The following is a 22052-nucleotide window of genomic DNA, read 5'->3' on the forward strand; positions in this document are numbered from 1 at the left end:
TGCCAGAACTGAGATGGTGTGCCCAGGAGAGGAAAGGCGGGTTTGGGCAGTGGGGACACGGTGTGGCTTTTGCCAGGTAGTCTGGGGAGCCTGTAGAAGGCTGGCCTGACAGATAGGCCGGAGCAGGCATTCACGGCCAGTGCTCAAAACTGGTCAGGGCTGAAAATGGCAACTTGCAATCATCAGGCGTAGAGCCAGGGAGTAGTTAAAGCTGTAAGCGGGCGGAGGCTCCCGCGGGGAGAATTTGACAAGAAAGTGGAGGGCAGTCCCACAGTTCATTCCTGCATTGGGACGCAGGGGCTACTGACGATGTCTAGCGTGGCCCTGCCCACAGGAGCTCCCTGTTTGGTTGGGAAGTCAAGACACACACAGCAAAACTATGGCAGCATCGAGAAAGCCTCAGATGGTACCAGTTAGAATGTCAAGCCCTGCCTTTGTAGCTTAACCGAGTGCTTCCATAACTCATAGCAGTTGTCAAGGCACAGGCAGTGAGAGAAGACACTGTGGCCTTTGTGGAAAGATCACTGGCTTTGGGGGCTCACGCTGGCACCCCAGCTCCACCCCTTACTGTATGACCCTGAGCAAGTGTCCCAGTCTCCAAGGCCTCACCTGTAAAGTCAGTCTTTCCGGGGCTGTGGTGGGGATGACATGTGAGATGGCACAGCCAACTCAGTATTTTGAAACCTGGCAAATAAAGGGAAAGAAACACCCACGCTTATTTTCCTGTCTACACTGTACCTCAGAGAAACCAAGTAGTTGATGAGGGAAAGGCTTTTTTTTAATTGGTAAAATCCAGCTAAAAAATGCAGAAGGAATGATAAAAATTAGAGTGTCATTATGGTCTTGCAACTCCCAATGAAAGGATGTGTCTGTGCAATGACCAGAAGTGGCAGCTAAACCAGCTGGGGAGCCTTCTCATGACTGGATCAGGATGACAACGCCTGAATCCACCCGGCAGTCACAACATCTCAGACACAACCAGATGTTATGGGTGACACCATGGGAAGCAAACAGCCCCGCCTATGAAGTGTTCCTGCCGGAAAGATTGAGCTTGATCAAGCCTAAAGACGTAACCACCAGTTTACAGGAGATACCAGGGACAGAGAAACAAGCTGATGGACACCAGGAGGCTGCAGTCAGCCAAATCCAGGCTGTGGGGCAACTACAGGGCAAATGAGCCTGTTTCTTCACTGAGTACACAGGAAGAAAAAATGGAGGAGGAACCTGTAGTTTAAAAGAGACTTAAGAAACATTCCAATCAAATGCAGACTTCATATGGAATCTAACTGGAATAAGTCAACTATAAAAAACATTTATGGGATAATTGTGAATGGGACCATTGATTGGATATTAGATGATATGAAAGAATTAGTGGTAAATTTTTAAGTGTGATAATGATATTAAGGCTATTTTATGTCTTGAAGGTACATAGAGAAATATTTACAGATGAAATGATATGATATCAGAAATCACTTTAAAAGAATCCAGCAATACGTGTGTATGTGGAAGAAGTGAGGGTGGGTTAAAAGATGAAACCAGACAGCTCGTGAGTTAAGTTTTGAAGCTGGGTGATAGGGACATATTGTTCATTATATTATTTTCTCTACTTTTTGTGTGTTTAAAAATTTCCACTCATGAGCAAAGAAGATAATGAAAAGTACCTGGCCCATCGTAGCAGCTCAATAAATGATACTGTTATTTTATGATGAACAAACTGTACTTTAGGGAGATTAAGTAACTTACCCCAAAACCATATCAAATTGGCAAAAACCATGACCTGCTTCTCAGGAAGTCTTTTGGGCCAGCTGGGCAGCATAATCACAAAATAATCACAAAAGCAACTTTCTGAAATTGAATTTTTATTCCAAATTACTGTAATATCTAGAAACTAGACAACTACTAACACTCAAAACAATTTGCTTAATTGGAAATTAAAAGTAGCTGATTTGGGGGAGAGCGAATGGTGGGGTGCTAGCCATGGCACTCTGATAATGGTTATACCCAAGAAAGCATAAAAAATAACCAATGTCCTTCTGATACACAATCTGGATATGCAGCATTTACAGCAAATAACATAAAAAGAAAGAAGGAAGAAAGGAAAAGGAAAGAAAAAAGAAAAAAACACCACAAAATCCCAAACCTCAGAAATTAATGTTCACTTAAGAACACAGTGGTGAAGACTTTTGGTAGCAAAATTTGCACAGTTCTTAAAATGGGAGTCTTCAAAAGTACTTCTTCAAATCCAAAAGCTAATAAAAACAGAAGAGAGAAAAGTTATGCTGGCTTACAGGGGCTGTCGCCTGTCACGAAGATGACCATCAGTCCTGCTTCCAAAACACAGTGAGAACCGGTGAGCCTGACAAAGCTGAAGGCAGAGGCCGCTGGCAGGCACTGACATTGCCGATTGTACGAGAACGCGCTGGGATCAACTCATCATGGACAGCGAAAGCCACTACTGCTCCTCCTGGCTGACACTGAGGTTACTTGTCTGCACCTCAAGCTCCTCAGCACTGACCATTGATGGGTCAATAGCCGCGTATTTGGTTCCATGGAATTGCAGCAAATGTATCTGTCAAAATGCAGAATGGCATTCTTTAAATGGCTGTATTACAAAGTAAAATGGGTATTGCCTTATATAAAAAGCTTGGTAGAAAAACATCACCATAGGTAGATAAATGTTTTATACTTCTCCAAGTTCCTACAAAGTCTCCCCATAGACATATTTCTTTTTTAATTTCAGCATATTATGGGGGTACAAATGTTTAGGTTACGTACATTGCCTTTGCCCCACCCGAGTCAGAGCTTCAAGCGTGTCCATCCCCCAGATGGTGCCCACCGCAGCACCCATGAGGTGGTGTGAATGTACCCACCCTCCCTGCCCCCCGTCCTTATAGACATCTTTGGCGGCATGCTGCTTCCCTTCTGTTGCTGTGAGTTGGGGCCTTCCAGTCTTCTGCTACTATGACTAATCCTGCGATGAATATCTCTGGGCATCAATTTTTTCTATGTTTAGGATCCTGTCTTTAGGATCTATTTCTACAAGTGGATGACAGGATCAAAGGATATGACTGGTTTTTTAAGGCTCTTGATACTTCCTGCCAAACTGTCACAGCAATCAGTTGTCTCAACTGTGCTGTCTAACCCATTTAGGTAAAGTACAAAGAGGTGGTGTTTGTTAGTTTTTTTTTTTTTAAAGGCATTAAAATTAGATTAAGAAGTCACTTCACAGGACTCAGACTGAGCCCATTTAGGTCTGGTGTCTTGCTTTGGCTAAATTCACTGTGTCTAGGAGGCAGGTCACATGGCATCAGCAGCTACCTCAGTGTGTGGGTACAGGCCTGCTCGTCTTGAAAAAGGGATGGTGGACAGAGGGTCACCCAGGAATCTCCAACACTCCGGTTTGAATTCTCCTACAAATTGTTATGTAAAAAATTATATATGTAGCCCAGGTGGGCACTTTTATCAAGTCAATGACTCATTTCTATAATGAATTCTGTAGTTCCCTTATTCCCTTACCCTACTATAAAAAAAGTTTAAAAAGCTTTATATTGTAAACCATACATTTCGGGTTCAGAGTGCTCTGAGCTCCAAGTTGGGACTTACCTGGACATAAAGATTCACTTCTGCGCTTCTGCACAGGTATGGGAAATTGCCTCCAGTTTTAAGGTGAGCTCTTCGGGCATTGGGATACAGCTTGTACATTTCTTCTTTAGCTTCAGTTGAAAGTGCACTCTGGTCAAACACCTTTTACAAAAACCACAAAGCTGAAATCTCCTGGTATGTTAATATGTTCTTTTCACATTGTTAGCCCACGCGTTCCTGCCTCATGAAAACAAGGCTGAGCCCTGAGCCTGACCCACCTCCTCATGCTGATCCCTGGCGACTTCCAACTCCAACCTAGGACATTAGCTACAGATTTTGCTGCCAAGTGTCTCTTGCATTTTGGGGGGTGGGGGGTGGGGAGGTGGAGTTAACCTTTTTCTTCAAATACAGCTAACTAAATTAGCAGCAGAGTATTAACAATAATCATGGAAAATGCCAATTAATTTCAAAAAGATCATGAAACCCGAAAAGAACTTTCTCTTTTACTATCAGTTAAAAACAACTGTATGTCATATATGCTCAGTGAAAAAATTCCAAAAACATTTAAAGAGTATAAACTAAAAAGTCCAAATCCTTTCTTGGAGAAGCCACTGTTGGCAGTTTAGAGTGTATGATTCTAGACATCTTTCAAGACTCATACAAATTCATGTTTTTATAACACATGCAAAAAAGTTTTTCAAAAAGTAATTTAAAAGAAGCAAATATATATTTGTATATAATTTATATTATGTATAAATGTGTGTATGCATGTTTAAATGCATCTCCAACTGAAACCTGCAGGCAGTTTTCAGTGACTGTGAACCCAGGGGGTGCGCACAGCCTTGAAAGGGCAGGAAGAGCAAAGACACTGTGAGGACCACTGACAAGCTTGCTCTATGTCATGGCAAATGTCAGAATGCAGAGAATAATGATAAGTCATTGTTTATATGATTGTAATGGATAATTACCTGAAAAAATCAATTCATAAGAATATCATATTATTTGAATTTAAGAACAAATCAATTTATGAGGCCAAATAAATAGTTACATGATTTTTAAAAAAGTCAAAACGGCAGCGAAATACCACTTTACATCCATTAGGATATTAACAAAAAACCCCAGAAAATAACAAGTTTTCTCCAGGATGTGCAGAAATTGGAACCCTTGTGCATTACTGGTGGGAATGTAAAATGGTGCAGTCACTGTGGAAGACAGTATGGCATTTATTCAAAAAGTTAAACATAGAATTACCGTAAGTTCCAGCAATTCTACTTATAGGTATATACCAAAAGCATTAAAAGCAGAGACTCAAACAGATATTTTTAGTTGTTCACAGAAGCATTATTAACAATAGCCAAAAGCTGGAAACAACCCAAATGTCTATTGACAAATGAATGGATAAACAAAATATCGTATATACAAACAATGGATTCTTATTCAGCCTTAAAAAGGAATGACATTCCGACACATGTGTAACACACATTTCAAGATAAATCTTGAAAATATTATGCTAAGTAAAACAACCCACAGAAAAGGGTAAATATTGTATGATTCTACTTATATGAGGTTCCTAGAATAGGCAAACTCACAGAAACAGAAAATAGATCGTTGGAGGAGAAAAAAGGGAACGGAGAGTTATTGTTTAATGGGTATAGAGTTTCTTTTTAGAATGATGAAAAAGTTATGGAAATGGATGGCAGTGATGGTTTGTACAATGTGAATATATTTAATGCCACTGAACTGTATACTTAGAAATGGTTAAAATGGTAGATTTTTTAAATGTATATTTTACCGCAATTTAAAACAATAAGACACTTTTGTGCTAATTAGACCTTGTGGAATTCTTGATTCTCTGCTCTCATGAGGCAGCTTCTTTTTGCTGCCCAGATGAGTAATAGCTAAGATGCAATATCTGTTGATGAGAACAGCAAAAATATACCAAAATTGGTGAAAATTCCCATGTTTGTTTAAATTTACTTTGATTTCAATGGTGTTATTCTAAACAGGAAAAAAATCCAAGATAAGCAATAAACAGATTATTTTGGAATTGAGAAAGCTGGAAGATGAGAACAAAAGCCAAGGCAGCATTTGAAGAGGTACATTGAAAACTGTAAAATAATTATACGGAGGATCCTGACATACATATTTTACTAAAAAGGAAGCTTACATCCATAATGGTTACAGGGATGTCCCGAATTTTATGAGGTTCCACGTAAGAATTTTGACAATTCAGGGTAAGTCTGGAAGCAAGTTCACTCTGACCCAAACTTTCCAACTGCAGGAAGAAACACAAGTACAGTTTTGGAAATAAATTTTTTTTTACATTTACATTAAATCCAGATAACATTTATGCCTTTTAAGCAGGTATCATGTGCAGCGTAGCCAGAAAAGTCACCAGTGAGGAAACACAATTTATTTGAGAGACCCTGAACTGGGCCTCTCAGGAAGTGGTGGCATTTTCTATTCTGGGAACCTGGGTAAGATTCCACAAATTAAACCTGACCACCTACAGCCCTCATCCTAAACTGCCTATTTCAACCAGGTACCTGTGGGCAACAAGCCAGTTCCTACAGCTCAAAGGTGACAGATAAACGTTTAGGGATCTTAGAGCTAGAAGAGAGTTTGGAAATCATCTAGCCCAGTAGTTCCTAATACAAGCCTATAGACCTGGTCATCAGGTTTACCCAGGGGCTGGGGGAGTGGTATAAATTAAAAATAAAGATTCCCAGATCCCACACCTGGGGAGGGATTCCAGCTGGATGGTCTGGTGTGAGACCTTGGAGTCTGTATTTTTGAAAGCTCCCCCAAGTGATTTTGATGAACAGCTGGTGGGAAGCACTAATATATTAATAGTCAAGCCCTTACCAGCAATAATATGTGTTTAGATGTATTAAAGTTAGTATGGAAGATTGCCTAACAGATACCTCTAATACATACTCAATGAGACAGATGTATCTTCTGGAACCAAGTAGATGTGAAAATTCCCAGTACAATGTGTCCCCACCCTAGTGCCATGATCCTTACCCTGTCCACCATGAAATCAATGGCGTCAGCCATCACAGGGTCCACTGGGCCAGAAGAAAAGTTTCCGAGAACTATTTTTTTGAGCATAAATGCTGGCATCAGCCAAAAGCTGTAAAACAAAGACAAAGATCTGATAATTTAAACTTCTAAGACTATACATGAATGGCAAACGTTCATTCAACATTGAAGCTTTGTATTAGCTAGGTACTTGGGATCTAGAGATAAAAAGACCTAGTCTCTTCCTTCAAAGAGCTCAGCATCTAGTTTTTATACACACTTTTCCAAGATTCCAAAGAGTTATGGCTTAATATAATTAAACCCTTATTGGAGGATTTAGAATAATTATTAAATATAAGCAATATTGCAAAATACCTTTACTGAAATAGACAGTCTCATGATTCTAAGATTTTTTTTCCTAATAGGCCTTATTTCCAATGATTAAACTAATTCCTTTGGAAAACTGAGCATTAAGAGAAATATTCCTTCCTTCCAGTTGATACCACTTTTTAACTGACTGATTCTTCAAAAGATTTTAAAATGCCAATATGAAAGTTACTGCATCTCCCCAAATTTGCTACTATTAGATTCAACTGGGCTAATTCAAGGCAATTTAATTGTTACAGATTTCTATATGTGATTTTTAGCTGATATTTATTCCACTACTTTCCACTGTTGCAAGTTCTCATGGAAGGTAAACACTAATGTCCCTAAACCTATGCTGAAAATTTCTCACAAAAGGTGCAGACCACCTTCAGATGCTTATTCTCATTGGAACATCCTTGCTGGAAGTTGAGCTTCCTTCAAACGGACCACTCGGCCATTTTCCAGTTAACTTTCTAAGTTCTCTCCTACCCCCACCTCTTCCTTATCTTTTAAAGGTATGATGTCTAAGTATGCTCTGCAAGGGGTGGACCCTGTTGGCTTTGCTTATTCCTGTATCCTCAGTGTGTGGCACATAGTAAGCACTCAGATATCTGACAAAGAAATAGCTGATGTGCAAAAGCATAAACTAAAGGGGGGAAGTCTTGGCATTCTGGCAATTAGAACAATAATAAAAAAATCACTGAAAATAACCAATGAGCTTTAGTGTGTCATCTGGACGGGAAGTATTTGTATGTAGCTAATGTATACAAGAAATTGGTGCATGAGTGCTGAGTAAACTACAGAGATAACATCAGGAAAAGTTCTAAAAAATATCACAGTATAATTTTAAGAAGAAGTAAGAAGTAAAAACCATGAAAACAATGTTCATCTATTAAATATAACATTTGAAAACTAACCTGATCACACATACATGTTTAGTCACTGGGCTTTTTTTTTAGACTTCAGCCCAGCCTTGCTAGCAACGAAAGAGTGTATAGTAAGCCAGATTTAAGGTATCATTAGATACCTATCAAACTAATTAAAATCATAAAATCAATAAAGGGATGTTGCTGAGGAAACAGGTATCCCACTGGTTGCCCCCAAAGCACTTCCACCATTTCCATCTTTCTGAAGAACAGAGTAACAGCAAGTGTCATGATGTGCACAACATCTGTTGATGGAATAAGTGTTCTATTTCTTTTTTTATTTGAGACAGAGTCTCACTCTGTTGCCTGGGCTAGAGTGCCATGGCATCAACCTAGCTCACAGCAACCTCAAACTCCTGGGCTCAAGCGATCCTCCTGCCTTAGCCTCCCAAGTAGCTGTAACTATAGGCATGCGCCACCATGCCCGGCTAATTTTTTCTATATGTTTTTAGTTGTCCAGCTAATTTCTTTCTATTGTTTTGGTAGAGACGGGCTCTTGCTCTTGCTCAGGCTGGTCTCGAACTCCTAAGCTCAAATGATCCGCCTGCCTCGGCCTCCCAGAGTGCTACGATTACAGGTGTGAGCCACCGCACCCGGCTGGAATAAATGTTTTAGTCCTTCCATTTGGGGAACATATCTCAAGGAATTAACCCAGAGAGGGAAGGAAAATAGTAATTATACAAAGATATACTGTAGAACATAATGAAGAATAGGAAAAGGCAAATGCCTAATGAAACTGTGTTAGTCAATACACAGAACCATTCGCACAAAATAAGTGGGACAAGCAGAACACATATTAGCTATACAGACATACTGAAAAGAAAGTGAAAGTGTATGAATGTACATTAAACAAAATTAAACAGTAATTTACAGTAATGGGAAGAATCAAACTTAGAGTTCATTCGATCCTTCTCTTTTGCAAAGATAATTGTTTATAATTTCAAAAGCCAACGAAGCTACAGAAGATAGAAGTAGATACAAGCCTTCCCTCCCTACTGCACCGAAAAACCCCAAAGCCAACATTTTCAAAACTTTGCCAAACAAAAATAAGAATAATTTTGGTCTAATGTTTATGTTCTTACCTGTTTGCAGTCCAAGTTTGGTTGAAGATAGAGGTGTCACTGAAGGAATTGCAGAGGATGAGGGAATGAACTCTGGGAGATTTGTGAGTGTATTCAGCAAATTTCTGGGCCAAAAAGCCTCCCAAAGAAGCCCCAAAAAGATGAACCTAATTATAAACAAACATAAGGCAGATTCCAAAACACTGATCAATCCTGAACATGAGTATCAAAAATGTTGCTTCAATTATCATTAACCACAGAATATAGTGTCATCACTAGCCAAGAGACTGAAATATCTACAGCAATTAGAAATTTAGGAAATTATGTATGTATGTACATATGTATGTAAGTGTGTATTGATTGAGACAGAGTTTCACTCTGTTGCCTGGGCTAGAGTGCTGTGGCATCAGCCTAACTCACAGCAACCTCAAACTCCTGGGCTCAAGCGATCCTCCTGCCTCAGCCTCCCGGGTAGCTGGGACTACAGGCATGCGCCACCATGCCCAGCTAATTTTTCTATATATTTTCAGTTGTCCAACTAATTTCTTTCTATTTTTAGTAGAGACGGGGTCTCACTCTTGCTCAGGCTGGTCTTAAACTCCTGAGCTCAAGTGATCCTCCTGCTTTGGCCTCCCAGAGTGCTAGGATCATAGGCATGAGCCACCAGACCCTGCCAGAAATACTGTATTTAAATGTAATTTATACACCCCATCAAGAAAACAATACAACTGTAATCCAAATCATACAAGTTAAAAAAAAAATTCACATTGCATTATAAAATGAAACCACTTTATGTTTAAGAAAACAATGATTCAATAATTCCACTCTTAGGTATATATCTAAGAGAACTGAAAATATATGTCAATGCAAAAACTTGTATACAAACGTTCATAGCAGTGTTATTCATGATAGCCAAAAAGTGGAAACAACTCAAATGTGCATCAGCTGATGAACTGATAAACAAAATATGGTGTATTCATTCAAATATTATTTAGCCATAAAGAGAAATGAAGTACCGATTCATGCCTCAACATCAATGAACCTCAACAACATAATGCTAAATGAAAAAAGCCAGTCACAAAAGACCACATATCATATGATTCCATTTATGTAAAATATTCAGAGTAGGCAAATCTACAGAGACGGAAAGTAGATTAGGTTGCAGGGTGAGGAGGAGAGAAGATGGGGAATGACTGCTAATGAAAATGGGATTTCTTTTTGGGGTAAAAAAAAAAAATGTCCTAAAATTGACAGTGGTGATGGTTGCACATATCTGTGAATATACTAAAAAAACACCGAATTATATACTGTAAAAGGGTAAATTGTATGGTATGTGATTATATCACAATAAAGCTGTTATTAAAAAGTAAAATAAGTCTGGGTATGGTGGCTCACGCCTGTAATCTCAGCACTTTGGGAGGCCAAGGCAGGAGGATCACTTGAGGCCAGGAGCTCAAGACCAGCCTGAGCAATATAGTGAGAACTTGTTTCTACAAAAACCAGAGAAATTAGCTTGGTGTGGTGGTGAGCACCTATAGTCCCCGCTACTCGGGAGGCTGAGGCAGGAGGATCACTTGAGCCCAGGAGTTTGAGATTGCAGTGAGCTATGATTGGGCCACTATACACCAGCCTAGGCCACAGAGGGAGACTCTGTCTCTATTAAAAAAGATAAAAAAAACAAAAATAAAAGACAACATCAGGCTTTATAATATAAATGTTGTATTAAAATCACATGTCTGTAATTAGTTCCAAGGTACTCACTTTATCCAACTGTAAATGATCTAAAAGTTTTCTGAATCCATCACAGAATTCAAGATGGTCCCAGTAAACTGGATACTGCAACTGAAATAATAACAATAATTTTAAATTTATTTTAAAAATCGTAAAGGTAAAACTGCAACTCATATATTTGAAAAATTTAGGATTGACATAATAGCATTTCTCATTTGCTCAAGCTCTGTTCCTTATTCAAAGTATGTAGAAATAAGCTCTTACTTTCTGTTAAACGTCATAATTCACACTTTACCTAACAGACCAAAATTAAGAGAATAAAAAGCCACACTGTAGTGATATTATGTGAATAAAAATTTCAATTCACATCAATTTCCTTTCTAAATAGCTGAGAACGTCTGATGTTCAAGGATGAGTAGAGCAGAACCCCCCAAGTAAAGAAACGTTTTCCTTTAAATCCAATTTCATTCTGAATAATGGCTCAGGAGAACTAGAAATAAAATCTGTTCTAAGGAGAGTTCTCTCTCCTTTTGGTAGCATTTTTTAATGGGGTGTTCAATAAAATTGTTCCTCTTCTTTTAATTGACTTAGTCATTCTGATTTCTTATACTTTTATTTGTGACCAAAAAAAAGTACGGTACTTGACCTAGGTAGGCTATTAATGCTGGAATGAAGAGGAAAAGGAAGTACAAGTCACAAACTCATTTTTAGGGGACTCAGGCTTTCCTTTTACTTTTTCTTTCTTTCCTTTTTTTCTTTTTTTTTGAAACAGTGTCTCGCTCTGTCATCCAGGCTGGAGTGCAGTGACATCATCATAGCTCACTGTAAACTCCAACTCTTGGGCTCAAGTGATTCAGGCTTTCTTATATACTTAGGCTTAGTTTGTCAACTCATCTGATAGGCTTATTGTTTAAGCACTTAGATTCATTTTGTCATTGATAAATCATTGGAATAGATAATGCCATGTGAATTAGGGGATAATTTTAGATTTGATGTAATATATTACTTTATTATTAAAATTCTATTTGTGGATAAGACTTCCACCATTCTGAGAAAGAATGGAGAACAAATTCTCCCTAGTAGAAAATTTGAGAATTTCTTTTCCTAAAAGAAAGGGGATGGTATTTTTATGAAGACTTTAATTTAAAATACCCATGCTCAAGTGTGGCTAGAGTGGCTTGAGCAAGGGACAGAATAGTAGAATATAAGAGAATTTTTAAGGGGGCCAGGTCATGTACAGAAAGAGTCTTCAATTTGTTTTAACTTTTGTGCCCTTTCAAAGAGTTTTGGAAAACTATTTCGTCTCAAGCATTGTAAACTGAGCAATATAGTGAGAACTTGTTTCTACAAAAACCAGAAAAATTAGCTTGGTGTGGTGGTGTGCACCTATAGTCCCCCCTACTCGGGAGGCTGAGTAAAATTTTTCATAGGTTTAAACAGTTGCTAAGTGTAATTTATGACATTTCTCAATACTGACATTTTTAAATTGTATCATTTTTAAATCTATCTAATGGAAAAGTAAACACTGGAGTGGTTTAATACTACCATCTATTTTTAAAGTACATAAAAATGTTATATTTTGTTAAATATTGAACATGAAAAATAAAGTTTTGGGAATGTTTTAAAAAAATATATATCCATGCCCTATACGGGTGATAAAATTGTATGCAACTTAACGCACAGACACAACTGATTACAGATAGAACTGGGGAACCTGAAAAAGATTGGTGGGTTGTAGCAATGTCAATATCCTGGTTGTGATATTGTACTACGGTTCTGCAAAAGGTTATCACTGGGAGAAACTGGGCATAAGTGTAAAAGGAATGTTTCTCTGTATTGTTTCTTACAACTGCATATAAATCTGCAATTATCTCTAACAATTTAAATAAAAAAGATCTGCACATTTTAACTGCTAGATACTAACAAATATCTAATAAGTTCCAAAACCTCATGGGGTTGAGCATTCTGATCAAATCTTGATGAAAAAGTAATTGTGAAGACACTGCTGGCCTGTTCTTGATTCGCTATCCAGCTAATGAAACAGGGAAAACCCACATCAAGAACACTGAGGGCGAAGAAGAACTATCCGGCCAGAAACCAAGGCTATCATGACCTGCCAGTTTGGAGCAGTAAATGCATGGTCGCTGTTTGACAGCAGTCCAAAATAGGACAGACACTTGAGGGCTGCTCAGTTTCCTCCTCCCTGGTGATCAACAGTGGCCACTGAAAATGGCACTGTCATGCTGCAGAGGGCTGGGATGAGGACAGTTACCTCCCTGTTCTCCTAGAATGCTAGAGGGAACACTGAAAACCCAGAACAAGGGAGGACTATGTAGTGGAGACTCAAAATGCCAGGATGAGGAATGGTTAAAGACACTGGAGAAACTAAGGCGGAGAAGATGACTTGGGAGGCAGGTGGCAGGGGTGCTGATGGTCACTGTTTTCTCAAGTAAGAGAAGGGCTGGCAGAAGGAAGAGGAATCCATTTGTTTTGTGGCCACAGTTGGTGGTAACCCCAGGGAAATTTTCAGTTAACTTCCAAGAGAAGAGATCTGACCCATTTTTTCACTCCTTTAAACAGTAAATAAAATGTATAATAACAGCAGTACTCTGGCAGGGAGGGAGTACTCATTACATGCTAGTATCCCAGGTCCCAGAAACAACTGCCAGCTAGAGTCTCTCTCCTTCCTCGGAAGTTAGGAGACCAAGCTCCTAACCATCTGTCATTACACAGTCAAGGCATGCAAAAAAAATCAGTCACAAACAACAGTGCCCTCCCCACACACCTCTCTCTCAGAGAAGGGGATTTAAGAATGATCAGTGGGAAATTAGATTTAGACCAAACTCAGCTATAAAATAACTAGGAACAAAAAAAATTCTTAAGCAAATGCTAAAAATGAGCTAATTAATGAACTTGACCTCAAATGTCAAAGATCTGCTTTAAAAGCAAGCTTCTCAGTCACCTGTATGTTAGCAGATCTCTTCGCTGTCTAATGTCCATGCTCAGCTCCCTGGAAGCAGTGTGTGACAAAATGAGGAGTAGAAATGGAGTCATAAGACTAAGCCCAGGCCAGGGACGGGGGCTCACGCCTATAATCCTAACACTCTGGGAGGCCGAGGCGGGTAGATTGTTTGAGCTCAGGAGTTCAGGACCAGCCTGAGCAAGAGCGAGACCCCATCTCTACTAAAAATAGAAGGAACTTATATGGACAGCTAAAAATATATACATAGAAAAAATTAGCCAGGCATGGTGGCGCATGCCTGTAGTCCCAGCTACTTGGGAGGCTGAGGCAGGATTGCTTGAGCCCAGGAGTTTGAGGTTGCTGTGAGCTAGGCTGACGCCACGGCACTCACTCTAGCCCAGGCAACAGAGTGAGACTCTGTCTCAAAAAAAAAAAAAAGAAGACTGAGTCCAGTTCCTCCCTCCACCATTTACTGGCTGTGTGACCCTGGCAACCACTAAAGTGACCTGGACCTCAGTTTCCTTATCGATAAACAAGGACAAAGGTTCCTTCTACTGAGTGGTGACAAGAGTGTCAGGAGAAAATGTCCATAAAAGCTGGGCGTAGAGAGGCTGCCAGCAGAGGTCCGTTGAATCTCCATACGGCTGTGTATGCACACCAGCTTCCTCCAAAAGGCTTTGTCCCACAGTTTAAAATAGGAAGACAATGTCTTACCTCAGTTAAAGAAAACTGTCCATTACTATAGTTGATCAGAAACAGAAGCGCAAAACACACAAAATGTGGATCTGAATTTCTTTTTCTTTCTTTCTTTTTTTTTTTTTTTGAGACAGAGTCTCACTCTGTGGCCCAGGCTAGAGTGCCGTGGTGTCAGCCTAGCTCACAGCAACCTCAAACTCCTGGGCTCAAGCAATCCTTCTGCCTCAGCCTCCCAAGTAGCTGGAACTACAGGCATGTGCCACCATGCCCGGCTGATTTTTTCTATATATTTTTAGTTGTCCAGATAATTTCTTTCTATTTTTTTTTTTTGGTAGAGATGGGGTCTTGCTCTTGCTCAGGCTGGTCTCGAACTCCTGAGCTCAAACGATCCGCCTGCCTCAGCCTCCCAGAGTGCTAGGATTACAGGCGTGAGCCACCATGCCCGGCCTGTGGATCTGAATTTTAATACTGAATCAATAATACTTACAGCTATGACCCGGTAACCCCATCCAGTCAAAGCCAAAATCTGCCGGAAAAATACATCTGCAGTTCCACTGACGGGTGGGAGAAATATGAGAGGACACCTGATACTTCTGGGGCCTGCATCATAGAGTGACCATATCTTACTGTCATCATCATCTACAATAATCTGGAGGAAAAGTCATAAGAAAAAAATGGAAAATGTTATGAATTTGTTTTTTATGTTATTTCACACTATAATTTTTGCAAAAGGTTATCACTGGGAGAAACTGGGCATAAGTGTAAAAGGAATGTTTCAATTTTAATCTGACTCCCTCATTTGTTACAAGGTAACTTGGATATCGCACCAGATTAGCAGTGCATAACTAATTGCTCTGGTCTCCTTTTCTTTCTTCAAGTGCTAACATATTCCACAGCACTGCTTTATAATCTTTCAAAGAGCTGCTTTTCTTTGTTTTTAATTTTCCTCTCTATCCACAATAGGAAGAAATCTATTTTATCGTTAAACAGTAAAGTGTGTACGAAGCGTCCCCACACTTCTAACTCTGTGTGTGTGTGTGTGTGTGTGTGTGTGTGTGTGTGTGTGTGTGTGTGTGTGTGTGTGTACAAGGAGGGCAGTCTGCAGTCATTGTGCCGTGCTGGCCCAGAGGACTGGCTGGGATCTGCAGGGTCAGAATATGAACAAGGAGAGCTGAGGAAGACACAAGACTCCTAGCTCTAGCTAGAAAGAGGCCAGGTACAGGGTAGAGATGGCACCAGCTCAGCAGATGTTTCAGGAACCCGATCTAGACCAAGCCTCTGTTACAGAGGAGGGATGAGGCAGGTGTATTGTCACTGTCCCGGGAGAATGCTTCAAACCATTCAGTAGGGGGTGGGAAGTGGACACAGGGAGAAACTGGTTTTCTGGAGAAAAGCGAATGGGGAGGAGGAAGTCATCAGAAACCTTCCTGATTTAGTGGTTCTTGACCCAACAGGGGGAAAAGGTGAGTCTAAATGAGCTGAGGCAAGTCAAGGCTCAGCACAGAGCTTGGTGCATGTTAATATTCAGTACGTGTTAGCTATTATTGTTATTCACTCCATGCTAGTTTAATTTCTGTTTTACTTGGCTGACTTTTGGTGGTATTTAGACAAGTACATTAACTGCTTGGATGCTTGCCCATGCAAATCAACATACATCCTAATTTTATATTAAAAAATTCAAGGCCTCCAGGTTCGTTCTTCTGAGAGCTCCTCGCTGGAAGGGCTGTGGACTCCATAATGTCACTCTGTGGGTGGCAGCACACTAAACTAACTGGTGTCACCGGGAGCAGACACACATGGGGCAAAGCAAAGTCTAGAGGGGCCCAACAATTTCCTTTGGATTTCCCTAAGTCACAGATGGGGATGACATATCTCACACACTCATGTTTTTGCCCTGTGTATTTTGTCACTCACGTTTTTACTTTTCATATTTCTTTTGCTATGACTGTGGTAAAAAAAACTCTTGATGACCTTTGACAGTGCACACAACACATCCCAATCTTACAGTAATAAAATCATATGATATAAGATGTTTAAATCTCCAATATTTTCTAGGAAATTATTTCAATAATCTAATTTGGAAGAAAAGTAATATAAATAGAATGTTCTGGAAAGTAACACAGAAAATGTTCTGAATGTAAGCCATAAATACTTAAATGTGTTTATCACATTTCCTACTACAGTGCCAGGTATATAATAGGTATCATCCTGTCTATATCTAGAGAAATATATTTTAGATTTCTATACAGGGAGAATAATTTTGTGATTAATTCTAAATTGCATGAGATTTCCACAGCTACCTACTCTGACAAAATGATTATAACAGAGATAGAGGATCTTAAGGTCACAGTATTCTAATAGTTATGCAAGGGAAGCAGCACAGATTTTACTCTCTGATTTGAATAGCCTTTATCTAGTGTGATCCCCAAATATTTGGGATTAATTTGGGACTCAGAGTCAATACTCAAATTTGATACACATGTTTAGGATTTTCAAACATCCCAGGCAAATAAAGCTTCTAGAGCATGACTATGGCAGAGTATGTCATTGCAAACAGTCTCTATAATGTGACCCACTGTAAATCTTAAATCTGAGGAACAGGAATAGAATATGACTGTACTTACTATTCACGCTATTGTTGTTAAGCTTTCCACTAAACTACACAGAGGAGTACACATATACCTGCTTGTCTGGATGTGTCAAAGGAATTATAAAAAATAAGTATAGTTATATCTGCTTTACTCTTGCATGAGTCTCAAAAGTTGACTGCATGTGGCAGGGAAAGAGTGAATTTTATTCTTTGCAACCCTGAATCATGATACTTGGCAATAATTCTACTCTCAGACACTACCAAGGCAAAATACCTAAATCACACATAAAAACAACACAAGATTTTGCAAATAAGAGGTGTAGTAAAACCATACATACCTTTTTCAGGGGGACTGTGCTTCTAAACCAGTTATAATCAGGAGAGACTTTAATCTCTCCCATGATTAGCTGAAATGGAGGTTAACCCTGAAATAAAAGCAGGTGATGTTTCATGTCAAGAATTCATTTTTACATCAGAACTAAATGTAGAGTCTGGTCTAGCTACACCGACAATACTTTAAAAGTAAAACCGAGGAAATGGGCTATTTTACCTTGTCAGTATATACTTAAACTACAGAAAACAATTTGGTGAAATGCTATAATCATAGAACCAGAAGGGCCCTTAGAGATAATTATGCCAACCCCCTTAGTTTCTGCAGAAGAATCTGGTCTAGAAAATTTAAAAGACTTAACCCGGGATCACATAGCTACTGCAGAGCTAGGACCAGATGCAGGACAGTCTATTCTGACTCCATAATGCCTGTCTTAGTTAAATCAACTGCAGTACCATCACCTACCTTTTGATAATATCTTAAGTACCTATTTTATTTTATGTTGCTGGAATTTGTGATACATTTAATTTTTTAAATTTTATTTATTTATTTATTTTAAAGAAATAGGGTCTCGCTCTGTTGCCCAGGCTGGAGTGCAGTGGCGCAATCATAGGTTGCTGCAGCCTCAAATCCCTGAGCTCGAACAATCCTCTGATCTCAGCCTTCCCAGTAGCTAGGGCTACAGGCTCATGCCACCATGACTTGCTAATTTTTAAAAATTTTTTGTAGAGATGGGGCCTCACTACGATGCCCAGGCTGGTCTTGAACTCTTGGCCTCAAGCTGTCCTCCCTCATCAGTCTCCCAAAGTGCTGGGATTACAGGTGTGAGCCACCACGCCCAGCCAAGAACCCATTTTAATAAAGACGTTCTTGTCTGATTATACAGAACAGAATTATAAGGAACAGTCCACACAAGAGAAAGTAGTTTTTAAAGTAAGTTTGTTTCCTGACAAATTCACAATACACCATAAATCTAACTCTAAAGGAACATAACTTCAGAAACTCACGTGTAGTTCTTAATACAAAATACAGGCAAATTTGTCTTCCATATTGATGTGATTAAAAGGTACACAATGTCCTCTGAAAGATCTATCATATAAACTTGAGGGCACTATAACTAGCAATGAAACAAAACACTGGCCTTCAGAAAAAAATGTATGGCCTTTTGTTGTAAGCTTAGTGACTTCTAGTTTTTATAGCTCTGTGATCCTGGGTAAGACATGACCCTTTTGGGGTTTGTTTTCTCATCTATGACTGTTTCACACTGTATCCCCAAAGTCTAGAGCAGTGCTTGGCACACAGCAGGCATTATCTGTTGACTAAATGAATGACTACACCCTAAGGAGAATGAATTAGACCATCTAGAGTCCCTTCTAACCCTGGCATCTGTGAGCTTCGGACTGGCCAAGTGTCTTCAATTTAAAGCCTGCCCCTCTTCCTTAGGGACCTATGCTATGTTCTAACAGGAAACTGAAATTATAGTTCCCTGTTGCTGATTCTTATTCAAGTGAGGGATTCCACCCATCAGTTGGGAAGGATTCAAATACATGCTTTGCACCATGCCATCTACCTCAAGAGCAAGCCTAGATTACTAACACGGCTAAGGTAAGTTTGAGACTCCAGGACCTAACTCCTGGGCTGACTCTGAAGTGTCATTTTAGAGGATGTTCTCTAGACTAACAAGGAGCAGGGGATACTAAACTCAATGGAACTCTTCCTCATTGGCCCCTGAGATCTGCTCCCCCAGAGCCCTCAGCAGACTCAATTGTTACCTTAGAGAGTCACTAAACTGAACCTCAAGGAAACGGTAAATATAGACATTCTAATATTGAACTTGATTTACAACGTTGACATCGTAATAATGGTTTCTTCTCTCAAAACTAAGAGAGTACTTTTAGAAAAGTTTGTTAAAATCACAAAGTGCTTTAAAATACCAAGAAAATCATCAGCTAGTCTCATGCTGAAAATCAGTATGCATAGATGTATTCATACTGCAATAAAAAATCATTCTTTGTATACCCATTTTATCTTAAACGTTAACATGTTAAAAATCTAAGCCATTTTAACTACAGCCCTCCTCTAAGCTGGTTATTACTTTTAATGGAAGCAACTAGCATGTATAGTTAATTCTGGAATATTTTCTACCTGGACAGACTTGAAATACTTCCCAACGGAGGAATTTCCTGGTATTGCACTACTAGAAACAATTACTCTATTTTTACAGGAGGAATATCAAAAACAAGTTTAGCAAAAAATAGATTTATAAAACACCTTAGCCAATTACAGAAAGTTTGCTTCTAGAGTCACCAGACTTCGGATAAACTAAATTATTCATAGCTTTGGAATCAGTTGTAATGCACAGACCAAACTACCATACAAATACACAGGCACACAAATTCACTCAGTCATCCACCTATTTCCCATAGCAGTAAGTAGAAAGATGTTCCTTACCAATAGTCCTCAGTATTAATTCATGACCACCTCAGTATTATAACATGTTATAACTAATCTTGCCGGATGGAGAGATTCCACCCAGCTGTGACTAAATTTTTGTAGAGACAAGTGATTTTAACACTTGTGCTAGTTTGGCAGTACATGAAAGATAAAATGGATACCAAACATTGCATCTGACCAACTGACGTCTAAGTGAAATAAGCTCACTGCTGCATAGGGAAAGCAGCTGAGTGTTATGAAAAGGAGAGTTTGTTCTAGCTCTCTTTCATCCCACTAAAAGAGTATACTTTTCCAAGTCACAAAAGGAACATTCTGTGTATGGCAAAGAAGGTTGAGATTGTGACAAAACTGGTCAGTACTAAATAAGAAAGAATGTGAACCATGAGTTCAGCACTGATTTGATCTCTCATGATTTAGTTCTTCATAAAAACAAAAGCACCTGTTCATGCTGGTGGGAAAAGAGCCACAGAGATTAGTCTTAATCTTGCCTAAGGAAACTCCTCTCGGAGTGAGCTGTGGACACCTGGTCCTCCATGGCCCTCGTGCTGGACAATAAAAACTGCCAGTTGTGAGTGTGCACCTGTTCCTCAGGGTTTCAACAGAATATGCCAGTTTAAAGTCAATAAAATCACCTTTGCAAATGTTTTAAGTCACATAACCAGCTTAAGTAGCCAGAGGTTTCTGCTCTTTTATCTCAATCTATAGTTGATCTAAATATAGACAATTTGTGATTATTAATATCAGTAATAACAAAATATTAGAACCTGAGTCTCTAGGCAATTCAAGTGGCTTTGTACTTTTTAGTTTTTTTTTGAGATAGAGTCTCGCTCTGTTGCCCGGGCTAGAGTGCCGTGGCGTCAGCCTAGCTCACAGTAACCTCAAACTCCTGGGCTCAAGTGAACCCCCTCCCTCAGCCTCCCAAGTAGCTGGGACTACAGGCGTGCGACACCACACCTGGCTAATTTTTTCTATTTTTTGTGGAGATGAGGTCTTGCTTTGCTCAGGCTGGTCTCAAACTCCTGACCTCAAGCGATCCTCCCACCTTGGCCTCCCAGAGTGCTAGGATTACAGGTGTGAGCCACCGCGCCCGGCCTCAAGTGGCTTTTTAATGCATGTCTCCATCCCTCACTACACCTGAACTGTAGGTAGCTATCCTTTTTTAGATCTCTTAAGGGAAGAGTTACTCCTCTTTTCTTCAGGAACCCATTCCATTATCTCTAAATCTCATGGGAGGAAAAGCTGCCTACTTGACATCTCATGTGACACCTCTTCTCATGCTGCTGGTATAAAAGCTTTCGGAATTTGGACACAGCTATTAAGTTACTCCTCAGTCTGTTCTCTCTTTGTAGGAACAGGAGCAGGACCATTGTAGGTGGAGACAAAGCAGCAGCATAAATGTCTAACTTATAACTCTCCAGGCAAATGAGACAAGGAAAAGTGAGACTGACCCTGCTACTTTCCTTATTTCCCCATTCACAAGCCTCACGCCTGGCCTCTACTGAGCAATGACAAAGCCATTTGTCACTTTCAGGTTGAAGTGCAATCTCCAAAATAACTGGCGTCCGTTCTTAAAAGTTCTGAAAAGAAAAAAAAAATGTTCCTGGGCTGCAGTCGTGTGGCCCCAGGATGAACCCATTACCATTTACAGGAGGATGCCATGGTTAAGCTGCGCCCACCCCCGCCCCCCGAGACCCACACACAGCTCCTCACCGGGCCCACTGGTGACAGCCACACAAAGGCAGGGACGCAGGCACACACCGACCACCCCCACGAGCTGAGGCTCGGCCTCAGGCACACACAGGGGGATGTGATCACGTGCACGGTCACATGGACCGGCCCACTCAGAGCCACACGCACAAAGTCACACCGACAGAGGCGGCCGCGCTTGCTATATACACACCCGCCCACAACACCTCCCTCACCACACACCCCCACACCCGCTCCCCGGGGTCTCGCCCACCCCTCACCTGCCGTGGCCGCCCCCACGTCCCCTTCCCTCCTCCCCAAGGCGGTTCTTCGCTCCACTACGGGCGCGGGCCGTGGAGGCGGCTGGGCCCGGGCGGGGGCGGCGGCCGGAGCGCTCGGGACCCGCCGGCGCAGCGGGCGGAGGGGGCGCGCTGGGGGCGGGCCTCTGAGGGGCGGGGCGCGCGGCCGGGCGAGACTGGGCCGCCGGCTCCCTCCTCCCGAACCGTCCGCTCAGCGGGCGCCAGCCTCCCGCTTCCGGGTTCGGAGGAGGGCGGGGCCACGTCTCGAGGAAGGGGCGGGGCTGCGGGGCTCTGGCGGTCACCATGACGACGGGGAGAGTGGGCGACTCGGTGACCGCTGGATTGGA

The 22052-nt window shown here is 40.6% G+C and overlaps 1 protein-coding gene across 2 annotated transcripts; it reads right to left on the reverse strand.

The window, feature by feature from the left end:
• Nucleotides 1-1842: 1842 nt before the first annotated feature.
• On the reverse strand, nt 1843-21959 carry SPG21 (SPG21 abhydrolase domain containing, maspardin). 2 transcript variants are annotated; one of them, XM_045540930.1, is made up of 10 exons: nt 21688-21814; nt 21169-21297; nt 17274-17360; nt 14833-14994; nt 10718-10798; nt 8978-9123; nt 6607-6715; nt 5750-5857; nt 3604-3744; nt 1843-2569 (listed from the first exon to the last, which is right to left on the reverse strand). In XM_045540930.1, the coding sequence occupies exons 3-10, from the start codon at nt 17334-17336 to the stop codon at nt 2453-2455; spliced, it is 927 nt and encodes a 308-aa protein (XP_045396886.1). In that variant the 5' UTR covers nt 17337-17360; nt 21169-21297; nt 21688-21814; the 3' UTR covers nt 1843-2452. The 2 variants fall into 2 exon arrangements, with proteins under 2 accessions (XP_045396886.1, XP_045396885.1); XM_045540929.1 differs by lacking the exon at nt 21169-21297 and having other exon boundaries at nt 21688-21959.
• Between the last annotated feature and the right edge of the window lie 93 nt (nt 21960-22052).

Source organism: Lemur catta, chromosome 1 (genome assembly GCF_020740605.2).
Source record: "Lemur catta isolate mLemCat1 chromosome 1, mLemCat1.pri, whole genome shotgun sequence".
Classification (NCBI taxonomy): Eukaryota; Metazoa; Chordata; class Mammalia; order Primates; family Lemuridae; genus Lemur; species Lemur catta.